Source organism: Limulus polyphemus, unplaced genomic scaffold, assembly GCF_000517525.1.
Source record: "Limulus polyphemus unplaced genomic scaffold, Limulus_polyphemus-2.1.2 Scaffold2025, whole genome shotgun sequence".
NCBI classification, from domain to species: domain Eukaryota; kingdom Metazoa; phylum Arthropoda; class Merostomata; order Xiphosura; family Limulidae; genus Limulus; species Limulus polyphemus.
This window is the reverse complement of record NW_013667635.1, coordinates 47,416-67,855: the sequence shown is the minus strand read 5'-3', so window position 1 is coordinate 67,855 and position 20,440 is coordinate 47,416. Positions and strand designations below refer to the sequence as shown.

Below are 20,440 nucleotides of genomic sequence, written 5' to 3'. Positions count from 1 at the left end.
ATTGTTTTATTCCACCACTGGATCTTGATGATAAACAGTTTGATTGTTTTATTCCACCACTGGATCTTGATGATAAACAGTTTGATTATTTTATTCCACCACTGGATCTTGATGATAAACAGTTTGATTGTTTTATTCCACCACTGGATCTTGATGATAAACAGTTTGATTGTTTTATTTTACTAATGAATCTTGATGATAAACAGTTTGATTGTTTCAAACTACTGCTGAATCTTGATGATAAGCAACTGGCTGATTGCCAATGATTTTTTTACAAGCATGGAAAATGGAACCTTAGTTTATGCAAGAAATTGATTTAAGTCCAAGTAATTACTGTTTATGTTATACAGTTTGGTGTAGATTGTATAATAAAATTCTTGGCAGTACATTTCAATATCTAGACTTAACATTGTCTTAAAAAATTATTCATACTAAAATGTTTCTTTTGTTAACAAGTGCTAGTTTCCAAGTCAATAAGATGAATATACTGAGAAGATCTAATACGGCATATTACGAGTGAAATTCATAGGTGTAGCTTTATACGAGATATAGGTTTTACGAGTGTTTCTGTCAGGTAATTGTGGTGATAGAATTGATGTTAAAGATATTAATTGAAATCAATTATTAGTTGAGGTATTAATAAGTCTGTATTTGAAAATAGGTAACCACGTCACTCTAACATTTACCAACATAATTGCCCTCGAGGATTCCAATTGTACTCGTGTATACATAGACGTCAGAGAGGGTGAGAATACCGATGGTCCTCCTGTTTCTGGGTCTCCTTTTTGTGGAAGACGAATTCCTTCTGCAATTACCTCACAAGGAAATAGCTTACACATCTTTGCCAATGGACACGCTCTCTTCCATGCTACCTATTCATCATCTACTTCGGGTAAGACATACAGTGTGGTGTCGTCCCCTCCCCCCCCCAAACAACAACAATTATTTATACTGAAAACATAGTTCTCTGAATTGTTCTGAGAATTTTCCAATAAAAGTCTTCATGTTTCCCACATCTTCAAGGTTCATTTATGGAAGGCTGTTACTCGTGATGTTTTTAATGTCGAACACTTTAGGGGCATTAAATGAAAGTATTCAGTTCTTGCTCTGGAATTGTTTTGTGGTATGATCTTTCTCTTTTGTATATTAATCATCTCCCCTCCCCCTCCCTTGCCATCTGTATTTTTGTTCTGTTTGATCTCGTTTTCTCTCTCTCTCTACCTTTTTTGATAATTCACTAACAAGGAAGTTTCTTGATCCCTTTAACTCCTTTCCAGTTTCTATTTGTTTATTATTGATTCTTGTATAACCCCTTCGCAAAGTTTTATGGCAAGTAATCAGAATGCTGAATGTAACATTTTACATCTTTGTATAACCCCTTCGCAAAGTTTTATGGCAAGTAATCAGAATGCTGAATATAACATTTTACATCTTTGTATAACCCTTTGGCAAAGTTTTACAGCAAGTAATCAGAATGCTGAATGTAACATTTTACATCTTTGTATAACCCTTTGGCAAAGTTTTATGGCAAGTAATCAGAATGCTGAATGTAACATTTTACATCTTTGTATAACCCTTTGGCAAAGTTTTACAGCAAGTAATCAGAATGCTGAATGTAACATTTTACATCTTTGTATAACCCCTTGGCAAAGTTTTACAGCAAGTAATCAGACTAACCTTCCCCTCTTCTTCTGTTTTTCTCATCTTATTACTATTTTTAAAAGGAGACTATTTAATAAAAAAATATATATATATATATATACATACACATGTTTAGATGAAATGCTGTATCACTCCCCAGTGGCACAGCAGTATGTTTGTGGACTTACAATGCTAGAAACTGGGTTTCAATACTCATAGTGGGCAGAGCACAGATAGCCCATTGTGTAGCTTTGTGCTTAATTACAAACAAACAGTGTCATAGCTTTGGAAATTTAATGTTTTAAGTTTTAGCTTCCTTTAAAGACTTTTAATATAATATTTTTCATTATCTTGTTTGAAAGGCTCTAAGAAAACACTAGAGAAAAAATTGGCCTTAATACAGCTCTTTTACTCATAATTACCAAGATCTAATTTTTGGTGATTATTTTCTTATACCTAAATGATATATAAATTGCAGTAATCATATGACTGTTTGACCTTATTAATGATATCAGTTAGAAACGATAGAGTAATATCATTGAATTTCTGGTTATAAAATTTTTATAAGTTAATTTTTTCCTGAGAGAAAGTACAGAAATTAAGTTCTCAATCTGCTATTCTTTTTTTTTTTTTTAGTGAATTTCTTATAATTCAGTTTGTTTTTAACAGTTTCCATAAAACATAAAAATATTTTCAGTATTAACCAAATAAGAACAGCAGTGTGTTTAAAGAAAATGGTTTTTGGTCTCTCAAAACATAAAACATTAAATACATTAGTATAACACAACAATAAATATACGTTTTCTAAATACTTTGATAATATACCTTGTAGCCTGTGGTGGAACACTGACAGCAGAAGCTGGGGATTTTAATAGTCCAGCATATCCCCTTAGCTATCCTTTTGATACTGAATGTGTATGGACCATTGTGGCTGCACCTGGAAATAAGGTGGACTTGACCTTTAGGTGTGTAGTAGATTCTCTAATCAATGTTGTGAAATGAAATTTCTTGTTTCCTTAGTTTAAAAGAAGGGCTTTTATATGACAAATTCTGAGTAAATTCTGTTAGTCTTATGCAGTGACCAGCTATGGTACAAACATAGTTCTTCTCTGTTATTTTATGTTCAAATGGATTTATTTCTGTGAGAATCAAAGTGATAATTAAGTTCTTGTGCATTTTCTTTGTTTTTCGAAACAGTGACAAATATTAGGAGTAATTTATGTTTCATACAATATCACAACGAGGCTGATAATAAATTTAAATCACGTCATTCTTTACTGGCCCAATGTAAGTTTTCAACAGGAAAAGCTTTAGTAGAATTTCAACTGTGCTGGCTTGTAACTTGACTGGCCTGGTGAGCTCTCGTTGTTATAACATAATTATCAGTTCCATCAGGATGTTTTTATTGGATCATTAAGTTAAAGAAGAAAGCCTTTAAAGAAATTTCATCGTTTAGACTTCTTTACATTCTGTCACAAGTAATAAATAAACAATATTTTAATGATGGCTGTACATGGCATAAACCACTCTCATATCTAAATTTATGACATAAAAGACAGAAATCACTAGCCTAAAATACTTGTTAACCTTCGTCATCTTCCACTATTAGTGCAAAAAAACCAATGTCTTAATTTATATATTTCCCATAATGCTTCAAATTATGTGTTCGTCATTGCCTTTAACAGATACCTTTGGTATATTTTATGTCTTAAGGTAAAATGTAAGTGAATACTGTACCAAGCTGTTAACTTTATGTACAGGTTATAAAAATTATCATTAAAATAAAGAAACTTGTAAATAGGCATATGTACCAGTGTTTAAGAAAATGTTAAAGCTACTAAAAATGGATTAGAAAATTGGAAATTGGACAGGAAATTTGAGGGAATGTTTTTTAAACTATAAAAGTTTAAGGAAATTAGTCCACATAAATCTTTTTGTTAGATAATTTACTCTCTATTTCTTTTTAAAGGATGTTTGATTTAGAAGAAAGTGATTATTGCAATATGGACTACTTAGAAGTGAGAGAATCAGGACGTGATGGACGATATATTGGTCGCTACTGTGGAAATCAGATCCCAGGAAATGTAACAGCAGCCAATAAGCTGTGGGTTAAGTTTCGTTCTGATTCACAAGGAACCCATCCTGGATTTATGGCATCCTATGTTTTAGGTATTTTTTGTTTTCTAAGTGACAATACGTATCATAAAAAAAGGTGCTGCAAGTATGCATTAAAAAAATTGGGCTTTAAACTATTCATCGACCTTCTAACTTACAAGCTGAAATAATTACAGAATTATTTCAAACCTCAATAACTTAATATTTAAAAAATTCAAATAATGCTGTTTTTGCTTTTTGGGGTGTGATATAAAGATATAATATGAGACCGTACATTGAAAATACCTTTTGATAATGTTATTTGATCATTAATTCTAAAATGTTTCCATGAAAGATGTCTGTTCTGAACCTTTATATATGTATCTTTCATAAATAATTAAATGTCTCTGTATTAGTCTTGTAGTTAATCCCTTCTGTGTCAGGCTTTTTTTTTTGGAAATGAACTAAAAGAAAGTCAAGTTTTTATTTTGTGTTTTGGTAGCCCATGCTTCTATGTTAATGAAAGAAAAGTTATTTTATGATATTTCTTCACCAAAATGTACTCAGTAGATAAATTATATGTATCTGGATTTATATATGATATATAATATTGCAATGAAACTGAAGTAAAGAATATGAATTCAGAATAAATCTGATAGAAATCAGTACAAACAATTCCAGCTCCATCTAGTGAGCACTATTTGTAATACATGATAACATGTGAATAAATTTTGGGCAAATAATACAAAATAGAGCAAGTTCTAGTTTGTCCAAATTAACTTGGGTAACTATTTTTGGGAACATGGAGGGCATCCGAGTTAGCTTGGGCAAATCATGGAAGGGGTTAAAGGATGCTGATAAACCATAAAAAATATAATACATTAAATTGTTGATGACATTGTAGACACTTTTTTAATAATAAGAAATTAAACAGATGTTTGACACAATTCAAAATTACATAGCTACATTGCCTGGTACTTTTTATGAAATTAAGAAAGTTATCTGTTATTTGGCTATTCACTTATGAAGATAAATCAATGCAAATTTCATGATTAACATTAAGTTTGATGGTGGCTATTTTGGTGTGATTCAGACCATAGATCCCAATAGTCTTAAACAGTGAATGTAGTTATCTGAAGGTGCACAAGGTCAGTCCACTGATCTTACATCTGTAAAGGAATGTTGTCTACAATTCTGTATTTACCATGTGTATCTACAGAAGCTTTGAGTAAAATATGTACGTTTAGTGTGTACAAAAGATCAGATGTGGTACACAAATATTTGTACACGATATATGTCTGTGAATTGAAGATAGTGGTCAGATTCAAACTCTGATCAGTCGGAGTGCAAGTTGACATTCATGTGACAAATAAGATTACTTTTGTCAATTGTACAGTTTGCATATTGCTTTTGAGTAGCCTACAGAAACTCTGAAATATATATCTACAATTTTTTCAGTATTTCTTTATGTTGTATCTGGTATTAGCTCTTCTCAACCATGAAATGTTGCTAAATCAGTAATGTGTGATAAGATGAGTAATTGATAACTCTGACATTAAATACATAATATAATGTCATGTTGAATGGAATTTCGTACAAGATCATGGCATGTACACTTTGACACCTGCATGTTCATATACGGTTAATGACATATGGACTGCACTTCATTGTTAGAAATGATTATACCTTATTTAAAATATTCTATTAGAACATTTTTATTCTTTCATGAATTCATATTCAGTAAGTTTAGCTAAAGTTCATCTCTAAAACTTTAAAGTTGATTTATGTTTACATTTTATCATACAGTGCACTTTCCGAGTTAAGTTTCCCATTTTCTCTTCATGTTGATGAAGGTTACTAATACTTCTTGTTCGGTTTTACAGTGCATGGTGTAGAACTAGAAGGAACTTATGGGGTGATAGCATCACCAGGTTATCCCAGAGATTTTGTATTTGATGATGAGTTTACGTGGACAGTCATTGTCCCCAGGGACATGTATGTAAGAGTTGCCTTTGTAGAAATTGATCTAAGTGAAGGATTCAATGAAAACTGTGAGAGCTATGTTCAGGTAAGTTGATTTTTTAAAATCAGAATTACCCATTATTGAGTGGTATTATCTAATTATTCGTATATAAAGATAGTTACTAGTCCCTTAAATAAACAAAGTCCACTTTAACAACACTGTTTACAATTTCTTTGTATTTATTATATGCAAGTTTTGATCCTTCAAAACTTTCGTATGGATGTTTAGAAAGATGTTGCATTACACTTATTAGTAGTGCCAGTGTTTTCCAGATATGGAAACAAGGGGTACCTAACACGCTTATTTCATGTTTTACTAGTAAATATTAAACAGATGTCTATGTTATACATTAAAATTTTTAATTTTTAAGCACTGCACTTAAAAAAAGGTTTAAATTAATATTCAACATAAATCACGCATAGACTACAGTTAATTGTATTAATTTAAAACTAGATTACAATGAACATCTGGAATTTTGAAAATTTCCTTTTTTTAATACCTGAAAATTTTTTTTTGTATGGAAATGTGGCTTTTTATACAGTTCACATTATTGAAATGCTGGTTAAAATGAAGGAAAGATTGTTTCAAATGTCCAGTGAAGGCTATCAAGCAGTTATTAATAAAGTATTTAGCTTTATATTAAAATCAAATACCTTTACAAATGTTGAGTTATTTTGGAAAAAAATTGCATACATTTTTGGTTTGGGTAAGTAGTGTCTGTACTTCTGTGAAGTGTAATAATCTTCTTGATACTAAATTATATCAGAAAAGCAGAATTTGATATAACACTGTTTTATTTATAAATGCAAGAAAGAGTAAATAATATTTAAAATTACTGCAAGTCTTATTGTAATTCTATTAAATTTACTACGAGTCTGGTTAGAGAGTAATACTTATTGTTATAATAGTTACCAAACAAGTTATGATGTCTTACAACCATCAACCAGTGGTTGAATCTGTTGTAATAGTAGGTAAGTACACAATACAGTATAAAGTAATCTGAAATGAAGTTCAGATCCAGTATTAGGGAACAAAAGTTTACACACAATGCTTGTGTTGAAATGTGTCTTTTAATAGTGAATCTTAACTTCATAGAATCTGTTTGTTTGCAGATAATGGATGGTATTGATGAATCAGTCCCTGAGCTTGCAAGAGTATGTGGTCGATCTATTCCCACTCCAGTTGTATCCCATACCAACCAGATTCTTATTTACTATAAATCCAAGAGCTATCACCATGGCAAGTGGAAGCTAACGTGGAGAGCTGTCAATGAGACGAGCTACGCTACAGAAGCTCCACCATCTGAGACTGGTACAGGTAGGTTAAATCTTAAGTCTTTTTGGTTACAATTCGTTATTTCCAAGGTTGAGTTTCTCTCTGTTTTCTACTATATCTGTTGATTCTAAATTGCAAGGAATTTAAATTTAAAATAAGAACAGAACATTATTAATTTGCACCTAAAGCTGCTGTTACTTTTAATAAAAGTTTCATGTCAAGTGTCATTACTTATTGATAAATGTTTAATTCTTATGAATGTATAATTCACATTTGCCAGGTTATGTGTGAAGAAATATAATAAATTGGAAACTTTAAAAGACTGAAACAATATTTACAGTGTTTCTATGTAGGACAACTATGACCTATTTTGTTTCAAATATATTCAATATTATGTGAGCTTATCAGTAATTTATTTGTTCAAAAATATTTTAAATAACTTTATTATGGAAGTAACAATTTTCTGAGAGCAGAAAACTAACATGAATTTTGATAAAATGTTAAGATCTCTGTTACTTTTTTGTTTTGTTTACTTGAACCACAATGTATTTATTTATTTTGTACATGAAATCTATTATAGTTAAATTTAATTAGTATTGAAAATAAAAACTTAAATTATTTATTAAATAGCAAAAGGTCCAAATAACATTAATGAAAGTCATACATAATTTAAACTACAATTATTTATTTTTGTGCAATATCCTTATTTTTGCATTAATAAATTATTGTGGTTTAAATGGTGTGTGACTTTCATTAATTAAATACCATAAGATTTATGAGTAAACCAATTATTCAAATAACAAATTGTTTAGCTTTTATTAAATGCAAGTAAGTGAGGTCTGAGAAAACAAAGTGAAGATTTAAAAAAATATTAACGTAAACTATTTATTACAGAATTATATTTTAGCCTGTATACAAAGGTATTAGGATGTGTTGTGATGACTTTGTTCACTGTTGTTTGTTTCTTATGAAACGTTTTCCAAGATAAAAAAAAGTTTTCATCTCTTTGTTCAGGTATGAGAGGTATACAACTATTTTGTGTTGTGGTCATGGTTAAAAAACTTTAATGTTACATATTTCATGTTCTTTATTTTATAGATAAAGAGATTACATATCACATATTTCATCTTCCTTGTCATTCATATAGAAAATACATGCTTTGAAGATTTGTTCCTAAACTCTACTTCAAGAGAAGTGATTAAGTCTCCTGGATATCCAAGTGGATATGAAGCCAATCTTAATTGTACCTGGATGATTCGCACTAAGCCACATCGTCATATAAAGTTTCATCTTTTAGACTTACATTTGGAAGGCTCCATGGGAACCTGCAGTTATGACTATCTAGAACTCTATGATAGTAAGTGTATCTGCATTATCTACCTTCTTTAAGTAATAAGAATTAATTTTTCGCATTTGCAACATCCATTACATTGTGTAAGTTTTCATCTTTGAGAATTTTGTTTGCCTATTTCAGTTTGATTTAAAACCATGTATCTTGGTTCATTACAGCTCAAAATTCAATTTCTGGTGCATTGTGGAACCACATGGCACAGTTGTGTGGCAGACCTCAACTGAATACTTTATATGACTCAAGTTCAAACATGATGCTGTTACGATTTGTGACTGATAGTTCTGTTAATGGAACTGGTTTTTCTGCTAATATTTATTCAGGTAGGTTTTACAGTTTGGTTATATTATCAAGAAACACACACACACACTGTATGCTTTTGTAAAATAAAGTGTATTTTTTTTATACTCTTCAACAATGTGTTTATTCTTAGGTTCAAAGAAGAAAATATCCAAATAGGAAAAATTCATTTTCTTCTTCAACAATCTGTAAAGCTTTCAAAGTAAAATGTTCATTTTGACTGCCGTTGAAATAATTTTTTTTTAATAGTTTTAGGGCTGTAATGTAGTTAGACGTAAGTAACTTATTAAGTTACAGTTTATAGTTTTAAAGATTTTCAAATTATTTCAACTCATGTTAGTCATTTTGAAAATGTTTAAAGAGTGTCTGTCCAAAATTGATATTTTCTGTAGACATGTAAAGATTTTTTATAATGCTAATTTTATTATAAAGAAAGTTTTTTTAGTTCAATGCATCATATCTCACTAATGTTATATAACAAGTAAGTTAAATTACACACGGGTGTTAAGGTCATCATGACACACGGGCGTTAAGGTCATCATGACACACGGGAGTTAAGGTCATCATATTGATTCAAAATCCAAAGTTGTCAGATGTTGTTACTTGGTGTGTGACTGTGGTTTTCTCGAATACTTCCAAAGAGTAGAAATGGGCATGTCAACCGCAGTGCAACTCATTCAACAAACATTAAACTGACAAATGTGTAGATAGGTAAACGTTTGAAATGTTATTATTTCAAAGAATGAATTGCCCTGGCAGCTCTCAATGAATACAGTAGAATGCTTAATTCTTTGTTCCAGTTGTGCTGTGCATATAAGCATTTTTTTCCTTCAATCCCTTGGGGGTTGTAACTTTCTTAAGTTCTATTTTGAATTTTTAGATATGAAATTATTTATCAACTTGCATATCTTAGAATGTGAGGGTTAAACTTATTTCGTCAAAGTCAAGAATGTTCATTTATTCCAATTTACATATCTGGCTCATTGTAAAATTTGCAATTCTTTAAGCATAATATTAGTAACAGAAATATCTATTTATACTTAAGGATTGAAATGATTGGCTGCTATACACATCTTTTCTTTGTTTCAACTGTGAAAATATGGTATCAAAATTAATTATAAATTTGTTACAATTCTTTATTATCTAAAAGCATAATATTAGTAACAGAAATATCTATTTATACTTAAGGATTGAAATGATTGGCTGCTTTACACATCTTTTCTTTGTTTCAACTGTGAAAATATGGTATCAAAATTAATTATAAATTTGTTACAATTCTTTATTGTGTATTACTTATTTGGATGTGTCTGTTGTGGTATTTTTATAGATTGTGGAGGTTATTTTGAGGGTCAAAGTGGAGAAATTTCTTCAGAAGACATATTGTCATCATATAATTATGTAAGTCGAAATTGCACGTGGATCCTGAAGGTGCGGCCTGGCCGCTGGATCCAGCTGACGTTTCAAGAGTTCAATGTTCCTAGTGATGGTGTATGCAGCACCCAGTCTATTGTGGTAAGATGTTATATTGGTTTTATAAATTTAAAAACTTGTATATCTATTGTAAATATTTATCTGCATAAGCAAGTGTTGTTAGTAATAGTATCTCATTTTCCTTTTGCACTGTATACCAAATAATTAAGTCATTACGTTCTGTCTATTTTTGATTGATACATGAATTGCTGGCCCGGCATGGCCAGGTGGATAAAATGTTCGACTCGCAATCTGAGGGTCGCGGTTTCGAATGTTTGCCCTTTCAGCCGTGGGGGCTTTATAATGTGACGGTCAATCCCACTATTCGTTGGTAAAAGAGTAGCCCAAGAGTTGGCGCTGGGTGGTGATGACTAGCTGCCTTCCCTCTAGTCTTACACTGCTAAATTAGGGATGGCTAGCACAAATAGCCCTCGTGTAGCTTTGTGCGAAATCCAAAAACAAAACTACATGAATTGCTGAATGCCTCCAGTGTGAAAATGCATCAAACTGGAACAAATACCCTCAAATGTATTGTGTTTGAATCATCATACATCCTGTTCGTAAGATTATGAAATCTCTTGTCTAATACAGGTTTCAAAGCCATTGTTTGTATATCAATTGGATTAAACCTGTATTTTCTTTCCATAAACTGAATAGATTCATCAACACCCATTTTGTAAATGTTAATACAGGAAATTGACACCAGATAATGTGATTTTGCAAATGTATAATTCTATACTCGTTACTGTTTACCTGTTATAAAGGATTGTTGATGTGAGTCTTTGTAAATCAATTGAAGCATGATTATTGAAGTTAGTTGCACTAACCTTATGATAACAGTATACTTTACCAATAGATAGACTGTATGCTAGACTAACTTCAAGGTTTCTGTTCTTGTTTGTTTGTTATGAATTTCGCTCAAAACTACACGATGGCTATCTGTGCTAGCCGTCCCTAATTTAGCAGTGTAAGACTCGAGGGAAGGCAGCTAGTCATCACCACCCACCGCCAACTCTTGGGCTACTCTTTTACCAATGAATAGTGGGATTGACCGTCACATTATAATGCCCCCACGGCTGAAAGGGCGACCATGTTTTGTGGGACGAGTCGAGCGCCCTAACCACCTGGCCATGCTGGGGCCTTTCTGTTCTTGAAAAAAATGAATGATGCAGTTTCTGATGTCAAATATACATACATATATTAATTTTATGCAAAACATTTAATATTAATTAATTATAGCTTGTTCGAAACTAACTCCCATAATCATTATTTCTTGCATTTGCTAGAATTTGATTCTGTTATTATTTTTCTAAATTAATTGCTTGTGAAGTTTAAAGCAGAATAAAAATTGACTTATATTCATGGATTATGTACAAAAAATAGTATAATATACATGTATAAAAAAATGTATATGCTCATAATGTTCATGCTGAAGTTAGTATTTTTTACTATTGTGTTTAGTTATTTTCATTAACATCTTTTTAAAGTTACAAATACTAGATATTTATTTTATTTTCTTTGGTTTGGTTTGGTTTGAATTTCGAGCAAAGCTAGACGAGGGCTATCTGTGCTAGCCATCCCTAATTTAACAATGAAAATCTAGAGTGAAGGTAGTTAGTCATCAGTATACAATGCCAACTCTTGGTCTACTCATTTATTAATGAATAGTGTGATTGACTGTCACATTACAATGCCTCCACAGCTGAAAGGGTTAGTATGTTTGGTGGGACAAGGATTTGAACAAGCAACCTGTGGATTGAGAGTCGAGTGACCGAACCACCCATTTTCTTTGGTTACTTTTTTATATTTTGATTAAAAGATAAATTATATATATATTTTATTCAAAACATCATTTGTTCTTCAATAGTTATCATTGTACTACTGTTTATTAAGTTGTATAAAAGTGCTTGAATTTTTTAAATAAAGCTCTTCAACTTTATACTAATGTACTTTGTGGTATTGTCAAATGCTTTCCTCACTCTGTGTTTTGCCACATGTGTTACTGTCAGTAACAGAATATGATAAATATCAATAAGCTACCTGCTTAGTTTTCCTCACAAAATAGTATGCCACCATTTTATTACATATAAACTCTGAAATATATAATAGAAAGATACTGAAAGTAAACTTGGTTTAAAGAAACGATAATAACTTTCAGTTTGTTTATTATTTATTTTGCTTTAGTGTAGAGATTCTCAATAGATTTTTTATTCCATGTCTGCTGCAGGAATCAAACAATAACTTTTACCAGTATAAGTCTTCAAATTTACTTCTGGACCACCAGGTTTTTTTTCTACTTTATACCTAAATAGTATCGTACGATTCTTATATTTTCTGCAGATCAGAAATGGTGGAAGTAATCTCTCTCCTTTTCTTGGCGATGGCAAGTACTGTGGCCAGAATATTCCAAGTGTCCCTGATTCCTCTTCTAATGAGGTTTATATCCAGTATCGCAAAGAAAATTATAGAGAACGTGCATCTCCGGTAAGTTTTGTGTTGAACTTTTTTTTTTGTTCTTGTGAAATTATTTAATCTCGTTAGAATGAGATCTTGTGAATAATACGGTTGTTTTATTTTTACATAAGTCTATTAATTTCAATTTTCTGGTTGAATTAATTAAAGAGTAGGTTGAGGGAGTGACATGCTGTGTTACAACAGATGTCTAGTGTTTAACTAGTTCTCACAGAAACAGACTATTTAATATAGGCTTATACATGAACTGTACCATTTTAATTCAAAATTTCAACCTTAATTGTAACACACTTTCAGTTATATAATAACAAGCTACAGAAACTAAAATTGCAGTCAGTAGTTAATTAATGAGCAGAAGTTCTTTATAATAAACCAAACAAGCAAAAACTTATCAGATAAAGTTGTCCTCTTCCAGGAATAATGATATTTCCGACAGCCAAGTAATATAAAAAAGTTGGCAAAGAACTTCCAGTGACTCTCTATACAAAACAATAAAGTTTATGACTATAAGTCTTCAAATTTACTTCTGAACCACCAGAAGACTGTTACATAGGTGTGTTTTTTTAACTTTATACAAATGTAATGTCATAAAACGTTTTTCCGACAGCCAAGTTATATACAAAGTTGACGAAGAACTTCCAATGACTCTCAGTACAGCACAGATACTTTTGCTGTTTCTGAGGTACTGGCATACCTAAACTACATAATCCAGAATTGTCATTCAACTTTTAATATGCAGTTTGAAACAATCTAAGGACAGGTATGAAAACAAAATTCAATACTTGTTATACAGCAAGAGAAATAAATTGCCAAAATGTACCTCACTGGTTGTTTTTGTTGTTGACAAACAACCAGTGGACTTTTGAAGCAAAGTATCCACAATACATGGCATTCACACCTCCTGGACATCTCACTTGTTTGTCAACAACAAAAACAACCAGTTTACTTTTGAAAGAAAGTATCCACAATACATGACATTCATACTTTCAGGACATCTCACTCGTTTGTCAACAACAAAAACAAGCAGTGAACTTTTGAAAGAGAGTATCCACAATACATGACATTCATACTTCCAGGACATCTCACTCGTTTGTCAACAATAAAACAAGCAGTGAACTTTTGAAAGAGAGTATCCACAATACATGACATTCATACTTCCAGGACATCTCACTCATTTGTCAACAACAAAAACAAGCAGTGTACTTTTGAAAGAAAGTATCCACAATACATGACATTCATACATTCAGGACATCTCACTCGTTTGTGAACAATAAAAACAACCAGTGAACTTTTGAAAGAAAGTATCCACAATACATGACATTCATACATTCAGGACATCTCACTCGTTTGTCAACAATAAAAACAAGCAGTGAACTTTTGAAAGAAAGTATCCACAATACATGAAATTCATACATTCAGGACATCTCACTTGTTTGTCAACAATAAAAACAACCAGGAAATACAACTAATGTAACATTTATATTAAACTCTTAATTCATGTTTTAAAAAGGAGTATTCACTTGCAAAAATAAAAATGTACAAAATAGTTTGTCCTAATGTAGGTTGAACCTAGAACCCTCTATGTTACTCTGTGACTTTAACCACAAGACTACATTTTAGGTTTCTTACAATACATGTTTCTAGACATAGTTTTGTTTGGAGAGAAAAACCACAAATCAATCTATTCTGCTGAAAGTGAACTGTGGCAACTACACACAAAATGTATTTAACATTGACTAATCTAGGATTTGACAGACAAAACTAGTGACAATGAACGCATAGTTCAGGCAATGCTCTTATGTTCTGTGTACCTGTTCATTTGGTGTGGGCCAAGGTTTTCTCGGTTGTTTCTTTTAACTTGTTTAATTTGATTGATTCCAGTTGATGAAGATAAGAGTAGCAGTTTGAACACAGTTGCACATCTTATAATAATAATAATAATATTAATACTACTACTAATAATAAATTTAATAATAGACTACAGGGTTGACTAAATTATTTCTTCCAACTTAGTTTGCGTGTCTGATTAATCCACTTTTTATGACTGGGATCTTTTTGTAACTTGTTGATTTTTCACATTGACAATGTTTTTGTTGTACATCTCATACAATGCTGTAGCTGTTAAAAAACAACTTGTGTATGAATCTTGTCTAAGGAAGTGACTTAACCTTCTTAGAAATATATATATATCATGAAATTCTCTAGCATTTGTTGTTATGTTCAGTTTCTAATCATCATCATTATTTTTTTTAACTGCCAAGTTTCAAAATGGTCTATCTGGGCCCACTGTAAGAATCATACCCAAATGTTAGCTTTCTAAGCTCTCAAGGTTACTGCTTAGTTGCTATTGGTTTCTGAATATGCTTCAGTTGTTATATTTTCATGGAAGGATAAATGAGAAATTAAGTTTATTCATAACATTAATTGTAGGGAATTTTCTATTAAGAGGATCTAAACAATTGATACTTAATACTTTGTCCCACAAGAAATAGCTAGCATGGCCACTAGGTTAGCCTTTACTAATTCTGTTTGAAAGTTGTACTTGGTCAAATGTCTATATACTCTCTAATAAGAATGTATTTGTAACCAAAGTTTGTTCATTATGTCAACCTTTACTTTTTTTAAAGGGACCAAATAGTTAACTAAATATTAAATGAAAGTTGATTACCAGAAATATAAGATTCTTTATATAACAGTGAAGATATTAATTTGATTAGAAATTATAAATTTTAGCATAAAAATCCTTGTATAAATGTTATTATTGAATCATTTTTAGATATTTCGCCTTTCATTTTCTGAAATGTCTATTGGCTGTGGAGGAAGTATTTATCTTAAGAATAACAGGAAAGAAGCTGAGTTTTCTTCACCAAATTACCCCAATCCTCCTCCTCATGATATAGAGTGTGAGTGGGTTATCATGGCACCAGGAGATAATAGAATTCGTCTTGATTTTGAAAGTGATTTTCATATGGACAGCAAGTGAGTACTTGATAAACATATGTTAATAACCATACTTGAAAAGGTATGCTTTTGTTTTTTATAAAATATTTTTAAAGACTTTAGTTATGGTATTTTATTATCAAATTTCTATTTCAAACATACTTGGACAAGAAGAAGAAGCATACTATGTAGAATTTGTGGTTTGAATGTTTTGAGATTCACTTTTTGAGGTTTCTTTATAATCCTAGGCTTAGTCATTACTCTACAAAACGGTCTTTATAAATCAGCATAATACAATAGTTTATAAACAAGGTGACCACTGTTTCAAAGAAATGTCTGAACATATTTTTGTGTTTTATGTTAATGATAGTTTTTTTAAATATATTTTCATGAATTTTTTATAATTTTTACCAGCTGTCATAGTGATTTTGGCAAAGAATTTGTCGAAGTAAGAGATGGTGGAACTATTTATTCAGAATCACTGGGAAAATTCTGTGGCAATGTTCATCCAAGCAGCGTGTTCACCACTGGAAATGTCATGTATGTGAGGTTCTTCACTGCTTCAAGTGATCCTAAAGGAGGATTTAAAGCCAAAGCTGTCATTGGTGAGTCTTTCATCTTAGTTCTTTCCTCAAATGTGTCTATTAACCATTAGGCTTGTCTTATTATACTAAGAGTAATTTATATACAGAGGCTTGTATCGCTTAAGTTTCTCGGAAATAATTTATACCGGAAATTAACAAACAAGCGAATACGTAACAGCCCTTCAACATTTTATGAATTTATGAAATAAATGAAACAGGAGATGATATTATGGTTGCACAGATGTAAAATTATCTTGACATTAAATTAAATGTTGAGAAGAAGAAGAATGAAAAAATACCAAGAATGTCTTGGGAGCCATTATAGTGATTATGGTTGGAAGTAACATCCTATGTAATATTTAATGAAATTAAATTGATAATAAAAACTGTACATCAGAAAGAATATACTTGCATAAAAGTGCATTAACTCTACATCATGCTGAGGTAGAGGGTTTGGATCTCTAAAATTGTACTTAATCAAAAAATCTGAAGTAAAACCTTTTGATAACAGTTCACTGGTATTATTTAGTTTGTTTAATGTTCAGCCAAAAATGCCTTAAGATTATTATATCTACTCAATGGGTAAAGGGTTACAGCGAAGGATATCGTATCATATCATGATGTTTACTTAGAAAAATACAAGGATTGGATATCTAATATAGTTAATTCTTTATTAGAGCTAATCATAATTTTTATAATTTTATGCATACAGATACTTTCTTATTTATGATTTTTTTACAGGTAATTGTGGTGGCACTCTAAGAGAATCACGTGGAACCATTAAAAGCCCTCATTTTCCCAACAATTATGAGAACAACCAGCTTTGTGAGTGGTTTATTACTCAGCGTCAAACTCGGCTAATAAACCTTTCATTCCAGAACCTCGATCTTCCTTCTCATCCTAACTGTTCTGCAACAGACTTTGTAGAAATTCGAGATCAAAGTGCCACAGGTAAAGTGAATGCTTATTAACAATGTGTTAAATGTCAGAATTTGCCTTAAGATATGTGATTTTTTTACACAAGGAGAGTATTTAGGTACCTGTTACTACATAAACTCTATATTATTTACTCATCGATAACATGTAATTACATATACTTTTTTTGTCTGTTTGAAGTACATACCTTATCAACAATGTAGAAATTTTGTTTCCTATCAGTCCAGAGCATACCAATTAAAATCTAATGCTAAATCTGATTTATTTGTTGACAATTACCAGTTTCAATACAAAAGCTTAACTATGATTCTTCAGTAAAATTATCTTTATCATACACTCTATTTCAAGGTACTGAGGCTTTAGCACTCAGTTTTATACATTTTATTAATTTTAAAAGTATGTTAAATTTTAAGACTTCAACTTTTTTTGTATTTTATTTATAGGGTCTAAAATATATTTAATTATGGTACTTGTGTTTTATAAGTCACTGTCAGTTTTTAACCATTTCTTGCCTTATTGGTCATGCAACAGTACTAAAGGTAAAACATAGCAATTTAAAAAAACTGCAAATAGGGATCATAAAAAAAAAGTAAGGAAACAAGTTGCCTACATATTATAAAAGTGAAATAAAAGTTTTTTTTCATATTGTTAAGAAACTTAGTGTAGCTAATTGGTATTCACTGAAATGTTGTTACTCCATAATTACATGTTTTTTATTCCTTGTGTTCTCTTTTTCTTTCAAATTCAGGTGAACTGCTTGGAAGGTATTGTGGTTCTTTAACCAGTGCAATTTCCTTAGCACCTACAACTGATACTGTATATATTAAGTTCAAGTCAGATAGTAGTGAAACTAAACAAGGATTCAGGCTAGTGTACTCAGTTCGTTGGTATGGTATGTTTTCACTGTATTTATTTTACTTCTCATAGATTCTCAGCCACCTAATTGGTATTATAATCATGATTAATCTATGTTTGCATATGTTGAATAAGATAAAGTAAGGAAGTAAACTCTTTAACCCTTCCATTATGGGCTGGGTCGATTCCACCCAGCTCGTAACCATGATAGTAATTATACTATGATTTTTGATAATGTATGCATATCTTTTCAAAATTTGGCAGGTTGTTGGTAAACATTACAAGGCTTTCATACACAAAATATCAGGTTTTTAAAGTAAGTATTAAGAATTTTTAATTAAAGATTTTCTCGTAAAAAATCTTCTTTCAGAATGTTGATGATCCAACCCGCAAAGTAATGTTGATTTTAAGATTAAAAATACTTGTATGCATCAGAACATTTTCAGATTTCACAGGTGAAATCTTTATAACCTCCAGGTAATTATCAAGTTTGTTTTAGAAACAAATTTATATTTTATCTGTTATTTTCAATATTGTATCTCTGTATGTGTTGGTTCGATTGGACTTACTTTATAACCTCGATAAAAGAAATTAGGAAATAAATATATATTATGCTTTTTTCGTTCTAGAATAACTACAGATTATAACACAAAAACACAAATGTTTAGTATAAATAGCTTAAATTTCATAACATTATACATTTATATATATTTAACATGCTTGGCTAACATTATAGAAGTTGCAATGGTACGACACATGTGCACTCAAGTTACTGTATCCAAGAGTATAAAACTGGCCTAAACTGTCTTGGCAGTTTTAGTGAACTAGTATTTTGTAACATACAGTCACATTTCAGTTATAGTACAATATATATATGTATATACATTATTACTATTTACAAATAAGTTCTTAAGGTTATTTTTATTAAAACATAAAACAGTAAATAAAGAATAAAAGATATTCTGAGCTTTCGATTGGTTATTCACATGTTATAGACATAAGTAAGTGTATACGAGGGAGCATTTCCTAAAATGGAAAGAGGTGGGCAGGGCCACTGTGTGTGGTTTAGTATATGAGCGATATCTCAGCAAATAGAAAAGATAGGAGGTTCTTATTTTATATTCCAGCTTGTCAATATTGGTAATTTGAGTTCCTAGTTCGTAAGAAACTATAGACTTTGTATTTGGATATCATCTAATTTGAACTAATGCTTCATTCAACATACCACGTGACACAAAAAAATCGATATTTAGGATTTGTTTTATAATATTTCTTTTAAAGTAAAAAATTAACTAATGGATCATACTAAAATTTGAATTACAATCTACAATTTGGTACCAAACTTATTGACATACATTCATAAAATAGTAGTTCAATAAAATTTTGAATGCGAGTCTACATACGCCATGACATGGCCTTTGACCCATGATCATAGGAAGACCCATAGAGATTAAAGTTAATATAATTTCTTGTTAGGAAGAAGTTGATTGTGGGTTGTTTTTCAGTTGTAAGTAATAAGGAAGTTACAGAAATGTAACAACTGTAAAAATCTTCGTTTCTCTGTGAGAAAATATCCCGAGCAGTAACATATCAAAATATTCATATCGTAATCAACTTTGAAATGCTATTGTGTCATGTCCAGAGCATATATGAAAATGAAACATATTACTGGCCATATAAGCACACCTAACACATAGGGCAGAAGGGGACATGTCCCCCTACTTTTCCTGTTAGTGATCAAACTCATGATTACACAAAGTTTGTTGTCCTCCCACTTTATAACAAAGTTCTGCATTCCAACTGGTCTCAAGGTAAGATTTCTTAAAACAAGTATCGAGCATTTGGTACGAAGGGAAAAGAAATACTTTGTACGTACACTAAAAATTTCTTTAAACTTTAAAATAACTCTTTTTTTTTCCCCACTTAAAGAAGAGCCTAATTGTGTGGAGCTGTATTATTTATAATATGTTTATTTTTAACACCCCCAGTGTGTTAAAAGATGGTTAAACAAATTTAATGATCGTGGACTACTTAAAGTCTAAAATAATTACTTTAAAAACTTGAATTTATAATAAACATTTAGTTTACTTTTCTGAAAAGAATTTATATATTTAAATGCAATACTATTATGAATAATGTTTCCATATCGCTAAATTACCTGGTTGGACTAGTAAATAAGTAAAAAGTATAATATATATATTAAAAATACTTTAAATATACAATAATTTCTTTTCTGTATTTTATATTTACATGTTCTGGTTATGATTTCTTTATATCACTGTTACATCAGGCAGAAGGTGTGGTGGAGAGATCACTGACGGCTCTGGTACAATATCCTCACCAAATTTTCCCAGTGCTACTCCTCTACACTATTACTGTAGATGGAATATTGATGCACCTGCAGGTCGTCGTGTAAAACTAGAGTTCACCCATTTTAACATCAAGAGGGATCCAGTGACCAACCGATGCATTGATACATTAAGGGTTAGTCAGTGGTTTTAT

General features: G+C 30.9%; 1 protein-coding gene across 1 annotated transcript in view; it reads left to right on the top strand.

The window, feature by feature from the left end:
* The window catches only part of LOC106465703 (cubilin-like), a 130,003-nt gene that overhangs the window by 65,736 nt on the left and 43,827 nt on the right, over nucleotides 1-20,440 (top strand). The window contains exons 35-48 of the mRNA XM_022393625.1: nucleotides 662-892; nucleotides 2,474-2,606; nucleotides 3,611-3,810; nucleotides 5,619-5,803; nucleotides 6,871-7,075; nucleotides 8,181-8,390; nucleotides 8,543-8,704; nucleotides 10,009-10,193; nucleotides 12,492-12,635; nucleotides 15,400-15,602; nucleotides 15,978-16,168; nucleotides 16,889-17,098; nucleotides 17,832-17,975; nucleotides 20,229-20,422. Of these exons, the coding sequence (XP_022249333.1) occupies nucleotides 662-892; nucleotides 2,474-2,606; nucleotides 3,611-3,810; nucleotides 5,619-5,803; nucleotides 6,871-7,075; nucleotides 8,181-8,390; nucleotides 8,543-8,704; nucleotides 10,009-10,193; nucleotides 12,492-12,635; nucleotides 15,400-15,602; nucleotides 15,978-16,168; nucleotides 16,889-17,098; nucleotides 17,832-17,975; nucleotides 20,229-20,422 (2,597 nt within the window). The remainder of the gene's footprint in view (nucleotides 1-661; nucleotides 893-2,473; nucleotides 2,607-3,610; nucleotides 3,811-5,618; nucleotides 5,804-6,870; nucleotides 7,076-8,180; nucleotides 8,391-8,542; nucleotides 8,705-10,008; nucleotides 10,194-12,491; nucleotides 12,636-15,399; nucleotides 15,603-15,977; nucleotides 16,169-16,888; nucleotides 17,099-17,831; nucleotides 17,976-20,228; nucleotides 20,423-20,440) is intronic.